Consider the following 9781-nt stretch of genomic DNA (forward strand, 5'->3'; position numbering starts at 1 on the left):
GATTAAACTCTGCCTCATAAATTATTCTGACAGGTACTTTGCACAGAGTAGGCCCTGCCAAAGCTGACCTTCTCATACCTGCTTCTGAGCTTACTCCTACTGGCCAGAAAGGACATGCACACGCCACATTTAGTAGCTGATGGAAAGGCTGTCTCTGCTCTTTTGCATGGATCTTCCACATTAATGTCTTCTTTGATCGTTGTTTGGCTGGGATTATTTTGGAAGAAGTGGTGTCCAGTGAGGCAAAAAAATTTGAGCATATAGTGTAGGCTGTCTAATAAGAATTCTGTTACTCGCTATTCTGATATGAGTAGTCATTTTATGGTTTATGCCTAACCAGCCCATGATCCTGTCTGGTCTTGTAAACTACTTTTTCATGTAAGATGATGTTCTACTTATGATGTGGGGGTCCTAAATGGGTAGCACACAGCTTTAATGTGGAGGGTGCAGAGTAAGTCTTTGAAATAATATGTGAATGTTGTCAAATTTATCCTCTTTGGCAGTTAATGGACAGATTCTCCTTTGAGCTGGAATTTTTGTGAAACATAATGTGTAGGTGCATGGAAATATAGGGTAGACCTATTTCAAAGCTAGAATTAACATATAAAAGCAGTATTTTCTGTTTATCTCTCAAGACATAATTGAATTGATTGGGGAGGGGCTGGTGTCTGTCGTCGAAGATCACTGTGGAAGATGATCACTAGATCTAAGTGACCTAGGTAAGAAGAACCCATGTCTTTTAGCTGAGAAGGTCACCCCAAAATTTGGGCCTTTTCATATAGTAATGGGTCTAGTTTTGAGATAGCTTTCCAGACTTCTGGAATTGGATAACATCTTTGGCAGCACTTTTGTACATCACATTTATATTCTTTCTTCCTGCCTCCTGTTGTTTTCACATCTGCATTTTTCTCCTGTTACGTTTGCATGTTCACTTTTTATTTAACCTGAGAGGGGTGGTAATGAAGGTTGTGTCTAAAAGTTGAGGTTGCAGATATAAAATTCTCTTCTCTTTTGATCATTAACTTATTCGTTTCAGAATATTTGGTGATTGCTACTGTGATGATACTAGCATAAATATTATAACAATGTAAGACACTCAATTGGCTTTGGCTAGGTGCAGCGTTAACAATAGAGGTATTTAAAAAGTGGCATCAGGGCCCATCTGTTTAGAGCTCTTTAGTCTGCTAAAGGCTAGTTCATGCTCAATGTTGTGCCTGGAGAAAAACCTTTCAGAGGTCACGTGATGTGTCCTCTTTCTGCCAGTCATAAGGCTCTTCACCCAGCCTAGCAAGAGATTTCTGCCCTGGTCCTAAACATAACCAGAGAAAGAAAGTGGGGGAACTTTGGTTGTCTGGGAGATTATTCAAAAGCAGGAACTAATGATCTGGGATAGCATTTTAATCTATCTGTGGTACTATTTATGAATTATTCACTGATTTGTTAATTCAGCAAATATTTATTGTGTCTTCTATGTGCTAGACAGTGCTCTAGGTACTGGGTTGAACAAGACAGGCAAAGTTCCTGTTTTCGTGGAACTTATGCTCTAATGTTGGGAGACAAATAATTACACGTAAAAAATAATTTCAAGTAATAATAAGTACTATGAAGAAAATGAAACAGAATGCGATAGTGAGTGATGGGCACGTGTGGGGGCTATTCCAGCCGGCGTATAAGGTAATGCCTACTGAGGAGGCGACAGTCCAGCCAGCGCGTAGCCGGTGGGGAGACGGTGTGCCACTGCCTGGGGTGGGGAGAGTGTTGTAGGCAGAGACGACAGTGAGTACAAGCGTGCCGACATGTCCTAGGGACGGAGAGCCCGGCTGGCTGAAGCGAAGTGAGCAGAGATGGAAGACGAGGTTGGAGAGGTAGGCAGGAGCCATGTCACAGGGCTGGGAAAATGGATTGGAACTGATTTTTAACTGTAATGGGAAGCCACTGAAGGGCTTTCATCAGAGGCGTGAACTAATCTTATTTATGCCTTTATGTCAGATCACTCTGGCTTTTGTCCGGACTAACAATAAGGCTCGTGCAGTTGTGTAGAGAAGCGATGATAGTGGCTTGGATTGGGATTGTAGCAGTGAAGTTGGTGAGGAGTGGTTGATTTTGGATAGTTTTAGGTTAGAATGCTCCAGAGCGAGGGGAAGGGGGGAATCAAGGATGACAGGGGACTTTGGCCCAAGTGGTTGGATGGATGGGGGTGCTGTTCATCGAGATGGAAGACGGAGGAAGGAGTGGGGATGGGGCGGAGCCAGCATCATATTCTGGCTGTGGTAAACTGGCAGTATATCTAGTCATCTGGGGACATGGTGACGAGGCAGTGGGACCTACAAATCTGGAGTGTAGGGAGCAAATCAGAGCTGGGTACAGAAATCTGGGAGACTCTGGCATGTGGAAAGTGTTGAAACCATGATGGGGCTTTTATGATCACCATCCTAGACTAAGAAGAATGTCCATGGAGAAGAAAAGATGGCCAAGGACAGACTGTGGGGCAGATCCAACAGAGGAGACTAGAAAGGGAGGGTGGAAGGAAGGTCGGGAGTGTGAAGCCTAAAGGAAAAAATGTTTCAGGAAGGAAGAGGTCAACTGTAAAAATTCTGCTAAGAGACTGAGGAAAAAGCTAGTGAGTTGGTCAGTATTACTCACTACGTACGCATTTTAGTCATTTGTCTGGATTATTGTCTGAGAAGCTGGAAAGACAAAAATGGAATTGATAGGCAGCATAGGACCTACTCAGAACTTCTATTGTCTTAACTCTAAAGTGGAACTGGAACTTCTCATATGTGTATTTGAGGATGAACTGGTTAATATACGTAAAGGTTCAAGTTCTTCCACCTGCAAAAAGGGTATTAAGATACATTAAGATTGTGAGATTTTTTTCAAAGGCTTTAAGCAGTTTTTGGTTTCAAAATAGGGATTTTAGGGGAAGATTTTTAGTTGCCCTCTCTGTTTTGTATTTGAAATTTACCTTAATATGTGCAGGTAAGGATGTTGACAGCAGAACCCAGGTTTATCTTCAAAGATGTATTTTGGTCTGAACCCATTTCTAGAACTCGGTGTAAACCATCTTTATAGATGATCCTTCATTTAATAGCTTCCTATATTAAAAAGACAGCTCTCTTTAGCTAAGAGTATTCAGGTTATAAATGACTCAGTTTACGTTTTAAGTTTAACGTCTATTATACAATATGTTGTTGGGTTAGAACTGCAATATCTGCTATATTTCCTTTATCAAATATGTCAATTCGTTTCTCCTGTTTTGGTGTGTAAAGTCAGTTGTTGACTGCGTCTTCTTTTCTTATCCCTAGAGGTGACCAGTCCCGGAAGAGAGCTGGGGACGAGTTGGCTTACAGTAAGTAACGATGTTCCTTCCCATTTTGATAGTTTTGTGGTGTAAGGCAGCCAGTGGTGATAACTGTGTAGTGAATGGGATCATATCCATGGTGTTCTTGATGGTGTTCTCTTAAGGCATGATGCGTGATCAAGGTCAGGCTGTTCTGCAAGCTGTGGCAGCTCTGAAGGCCAGTTGGTGGTGGGGTTCTCTCAGGCAGTTGTGAAGAGGCCACCAGATTCTTTAGTCTGTGTTACGATGAGATAATGATGATCTCGGCCCCCTTGCACTGCCCTCCAAGCCACATGGTTTTAAGGGACTGGGGAAGGGGTGAGAAAAGTGTGTTGAATAAACTGATTTCTGCCATTATCAGATGCTGTCTGCAGTTCATACTATTTCCTTTCCTGATGTGTTTTCAGACAGCTCATCAGCATGTGCAAGTTCCAGAGGGTACAGATAGTGAATGTAGTGAAAGTACTTTCCTTTCTGAAAAGAGGACACACTGGAGCTGCAGAGACTGTATTCAGAGCACAGCGGGGGCTGCAGACACTCAGGAGCTCTGTCACAAAGCTGTTCTTGGAGGAGGATGTTGGACTTCTTACTTTGGTTTGTAATTTTAAAAAACAAAAAACTAACAAAAAAAAAAAAACATAAAAACAGTTGCTGCTAGACTTGGGGGTGATTTTGAAATGGGACAATCTTTTAATGAGTTTATGTATAGATTCTGTGACGAACAAGCATCTTGGAAAGTGACCATTGCTAAGTGAAATTCAACAGCCAAAATCAGCAGCTTCCTCCAAAAATATAAAAGCAGAAGAACCTTTTTTTTTTTTTGGAAGCACTTGTTTTGTTCATTTGTGGACTTGGCACTTCGACATATTGGTTTCACATGTCAAGATATCTTTTGCTTTAAAACCAAGCAGATCATTACAATACAGTATTTTTCACCCATAATCAAAACGACCCCCTTTAAAAGAGTTGGTCTTTGTTTAGCATTAGAAAGTCTTGTTAAAGGAAAATGCTAACTCTGCTTTTGCTAGAATGTTATCCCCTATCAGTTCACAACTTTTTTCTACTCTGTGCCTTGAGCTTTGTGCACTTTGCAACTGTGTAACCATGTTGTCAAACTCACAAATGCCTCCTGGAGAAGTTTATGGTATCCCAACCTAACCCACAAAGACGGCAGGTGTGACTTTGTACCAGGATGCTGATTAAGCGGGAAAATAGAAACCTGTTGCACATTGGTCAGATTTGCCCCTGCTTCGCCAGAGCGTGTTCATATTAATGTTGGGGACCAACTCTTGTAGAGCATTTCTATTTTCTCTGTCACTTCACATGATTTCACCAGCTGCTGTAGGATTGGCAGTACCCTAGGGGTGGGCAGTACTCTAGCACTAAAGCTCCCCTTTGAACGTTGTTGAGAGGCTGCTTCCTGTGATGCTCTAGGAAGCAGATACAGTTATTAAATCCAAATATAATCAATGATATGGGGTTTCAGTTCCATTTCATTTTAAACGAGTGAAATAACTACTTTTAAAAAGTCTGCAGTCTGCATCTTTTAAACATTATATTTGAGTGTAATAGAGAAGAAGTGACACTGCTGTTTTAAGACTCCCTTCCAGCTGCGGCAAAGCTATGTTTTGTTTCTCCCCACCCACACTGCTGTTTAGTTCTTCTTCAAAGTCTCTGAAGCTTATTCTAGCTGTTTTTGAAAGACAAAAGTAGAAAACATGGGGCAAGGGAAAAATACTTTTTCTTCTCATTTTGCTTAAATCTAAATTGAGCATAGACTTCACTCTGTTGGGCTATGTCAGACTAGTAGTATTTACCTCTTCAGAGAACTTGAGGGGAAAAAAGATATACCAGGGACACTGTCGCACTTGTCATTTGCAGGTCTTTCATGCAGCTGCCTCTGTATGAGTCCAGTTTGTCATTTTGGGGGTGTGGGGTGGGTGGGAGAGTTAGAAGTGGGATATTGGGAGCAAGTCGGTCATCTAATAGTAGAAGTCCTTGATTTGTAAAATTATTATGCAGAGAAGTAAAAGTAAAGGTTGTCAGATTTATTTTTTGTAAGTACTCATCAACCAGAGTTGCTAGATTTTGTGGAGGACTTCAACTGGGCTCATTTAACTCTGTAAACATCTTTGATTGTATTGATGAACACTGAATTACCGTAAGAATTTATACAGGCTGTCACGATGACCTGTACAGTTTGATTGCTACACCAGTAACCTTCTAGTATCACAGAAGAATTCCATTTTATCATGATGATCACATTTTACTTTTCTCAATGGAATGCTTGCTGCAGGTTTATAAATAACACCTGGAATGGAAGTCTCTCTTGAGTGGTTTTAATAATAATTCTGCAAGGAGTAAAATTGGAACATTTCTTTAAATGTGGATGAATTCTTCAGGATCCTAATAATATACCCAAGTGCTTTTTGTGGGAGAGAGCATTCTTTTTTGGCCAAAAACAGAAGAACTTTCCCTACAGAAGCATTGCATTATGATGTGAATTAGCATTAAAATCTTTGGATGCTTTTGCGTTATTAAGTTAATAGAGAAATATTTTATATTCTTTTAATTATTGTATATGTATTAACAAAAGGTGAAGTAAAGTTTGCAAAATTTAATTTCTCTAAATTTTTGCACAGTGACTGCAGCCAGCTATGGGTCAGGGCTCGGTACTACAGAGGCATGGTTGGAAGGCTCTCTGGAAAGGTGTACACATTGTCCCAGTGCATGTGTCCTGCTCGTTACTCGTCTTGACCCCCTGAGGTACATTGCAATATGAAGAACCTATTTCATTTAAGCTGAAATTGACTTTGCTTATTTATTGGGATTCTTGACACAATTCTTAGTTTGCAGCATGAGAGGAAATAAAATTTTCCGCTCCTTCTCCCACCATCTTGTATTGACTAAACGCTATTTGCCAGAAAGTATTTTCTTCTTATGTTTTCTTGTATTCTTCTTGCCAGTACAGTATACAGTTTTTCTGCCCCAGTGAAATCCTGGCTTTTGTACCAAATCATTGAAGGCCCAAATCATTGAAGACAGAAAATTATACACATAGATTCATTGTCGGGTTACTCAACACGTGCAATTGATTTGGCTAAACGATGAGTATGTCTTTGCAGCCTGAAACTAAAAAGAAAGCCAGGTCAGTCATCTTGAAATAATAACATGGGAAAGTATAGATCGTAATTGTTTTGAGAGATGGTACATATTTTAAAGGTAGGCCGTAAGCTTCAGTAACAGTGTCAATTTCATGATCTTTGTTATCACAGCTGTACCCTAACCCGACAGGAATTACTGTTTTGTTTTCTATGGGGCAGAAAGCAAAACCTGGTATTGTGACTGTTAGCCTAATATAGTTCTTATAAGAAGAAACACAAACCTGGATGCACGAGTTGTGCATTGTTAAATTTTGTAGAAATATTACCTTTTTTCCCGCCCCTTTTGTAAGTTTGCAGCAGTTACTGTCACTTTCCTTGAGGTCTAGGATGTAGGCTAATTTGTGGGTAGATGAGACTGCAGAAGAGTGGATGCTCAGACTTGTACAGCTGCCACTCCCTTGCTGTAGGCCATGCTTTCTGTTGGGTTGCAAGTTTGCACACATGAATAATTCCTCAGGAAGTTTGCACGTGCATCACCTCGCAATATTCTGTACTGACTGAACAAGGGATTTGAACGTTTTTCAGAACAAAAATATAACTTCTAAGTGGTGGTCCGTACATGTACTAGCAAAGGTAATGGTGATCTAGCAAACAAAATTGGTTTCTGCAGTTACAAAGTGAGCAGGCACACTTGTATCATAGTATTTAAATAATCCTACTTAATCGCCCTTTAAACAGAGTAACCCTTCCAGATTTTGGCTTATTATTGAGGGTGGCTGTATTTTCTTCTATTTTTTTCTGATTTATAGCAGTTAATTATTTTTGTGATTATTATGCAAAAGGCATCATCCTTGAGCTAAAATTCAATTGTTTAATAAGCAGCTATTACTAAAATAACTGAGCATTGTTTTATGAATATACACTAATCTGAGATATTGAAAAGCTTTACAACTAAAAAGCAAAACAAAAAACCTACAGTAGCTATTCAGTCATTGTTTGGATGTTTTGAGTTGATTTTTTATGGTGTCTCACTGGGCTTTTTAGCTTGGAATATTATGTTTACTTTAATCCAAGTCTAGGCCTCTTAAGGGGACCTAAAAATTAAAGGTCAGAATGTCAGTCCTTTGACACCTGTAAGAGGTTTATAGGACCTTTTTGGTTGTGATTACTGTTTTCAGTAAGACTGTGTAAGATGAAGTTCACTTTTATCAGAAGTTAAAATGGAGGTCGTAGGAGTTCATAGAGAAATTGCTCTCCTGTTATTTTCATTACCGTGTTGAAATTCACCCTAGTTTCTGGCCATCAGAATATATGAAAGGAGCCCTGTTCTTTTCCAAGTGAAATGATTACTCTTCCGTCTCTGTGGTTGATTAACTGAAGTTATCACTGACACCTTCCCTCCTCCGCTGGCCAAGATTCTATTTTGAACCTCTCTCTTCAGAGCCCAGTGGAGTGAGTTACATACACTATTTCTGCTTATCTTGATGGAGTGGCTGTGGGAGAATTAAAGAAAATGCTAATGGAGACCTATTCTTACGGGAACCCAGAATGTAGTGGACCCCTGCTGGTTGACAATTATCTTCATTTCTGGTTGGACTGCATTGTTCAGAAAAATGTTAATGGCTTACAATTCTGGGAAATTTATAGTGTGACTCTGGGATTAAGAATTCTATGGTTTGGAAAAAAATAAATATTTTGTATTGATTCTCACATGTCATTTCAATGTTGTGACTGTGTACCAAATGCTATAAGACTGTGGATAATCTCTTAGAAGGGTGTGTTTTGTTAAACAGATGGCAATTTACTTGCTCTCATTAGTCCTGTTTGTCAACATCACAGCCATGCACTTCAGGAGAAATTATTCAAATGTGAAGTTACAGGGAGCTATGGCTAGAAACAGGAATCCATATGAATAATTTGGAGGTCAAGTACTGGCAAGAGGCTTTTGCCACCCACCAGCACAGCCAGAGCAAGGATGAGGCAATGAAGTCTAGTCCCTGGTGGCGCATGTTTGTCAGAAGTCATGGTGAGCTCAGAACAGGGTGTTCTGTACATCAATTCTTTTATTAATCCAAGAAAAACAAAATGGTGGATGACACTCTTATTGACCTGGGATACAAAGCCACTGACTTTGGCTCTTGACCTTTAACTCTTGGTGGATTTTGAATCGCTCCTTCTGTATTGGGGTGTGTGCTATCACTCTGAAACATTGTGGTTAATGAAATAAATCTTGTACAGATGTCCTTGGCCTTGTTATGTTATATTATAAGCCTTGTACAGATGTTCTTGGCCTTGATATGTGGTTCACTGGAACTTTGTTATTAATAGAGAACATTTGATTTTCTTACAGTATATTCATAATGCCTCCAAAATGATAACCACTCTCAGCACATCTGTTGCCATAGTTAATTAGCCTGCAGGGTGGGTGTCGATCTTGACCTCCGTACCAGTGACAAAAAAACAAACTGTGTGTGTGTGTGTGTGTGTGTGTGTCGTGTGTGTAAACACACACATATATGTTACATATTCTATATACATATATAGTATGTATACATATATTGGTGTATATGTAGTTTTTTTTTTTTTTTAACACTGGTACAGTTTCTTTCTTTGTGAGCTTTTAATCAAAACTTTCAGACTTTGGGGGTTTTTTGCATGTGTTGTACCATGCTTTTTCTATAATCCTTTGTGTTTTCTTGCTATGAAATTGATAATATCCCCTAGGTTTTTTTAACCTTACTTTATGATTTTAGTTTTTCTTCTTGTCTCTTCAGAAGTGTCCTAATTCCAATTCTCATCCCCCTCTTTTTTTAACCTTAGCTCTATTGTAATGTTATCGACTTTTTGCTTACCACATGTAGTAGAATTCAGTGACTTTATCTTTTCTTTGCATTTAAATCATCTGACAGTTTCCCTTTTCACTCTCCCCCAACTCACCAGCCAAATAAGGTGCTATTTAAACCCTCTCCCTTCTTCTAACAGATTTTTTTAACTGAAACAAAAAACCAAAACTTTTTAATTAGAACCAGTTCTGCATATGTGTTTGTATGCATTTAATTTATTTCCTCTATTGGCCTGTTTCTCAATAATCCAAAACTCTAAAACATCTGGAATTTCAAAAACATGATAGTAGAAAGAATATAATACAGAGAATCTGAGAGCAAAGGTTTGTCTCAGCTTAACTAGTTGTGTTCTTGGGTTTTTTTTTTTGAAACTGCTTCCCCGTATTAATATTAAGCCCTCCTCCCTCCTTAAATTACTAGTGGTAGAGAGCTGGTAAAGTGTAACAATTCTAAACTTTCTAATAATGCTCTTAAGTGTCTAATAATATACCTCA

General features: G+C 39.2%; 1 protein-coding gene across 1 annotated transcript in view; it reads left to right on the top strand.

The window, feature by feature from the left end:
* CACUL1 (CDK2-associated, cullin domain 1) overlaps positions 1-4159 on the top strand; it is a 109836-nt gene extending 105677 nt beyond the window's left edge. The window contains exons 8-9 of the mRNA XM_012642387.1: positions 3306-3349; positions 3748-4159. Of these exons, the coding sequence (XP_012497841.1) occupies positions 3306-3349; positions 3748-3788 (85 nt within the window). The 3' untranslated portion in view covers positions 3789-4159. The remainder of the gene's footprint in view (positions 1-3305; positions 3350-3747) is intronic.
* Positions 4160-9781: the final 5622 nt, after the last annotated feature.

The sequence above is a fragment of the Propithecus coquereli genome, unplaced genomic scaffold (assembly GCF_000956105.1).
Source record: "Propithecus coquereli isolate 6110/MARCELLA unplaced genomic scaffold, Pcoq_1.0 Scaffold179, whole genome shotgun sequence".
NCBI lineage: Eukaryota > Metazoa > Chordata > Mammalia > Primates > Indriidae > Propithecus > Propithecus coquereli.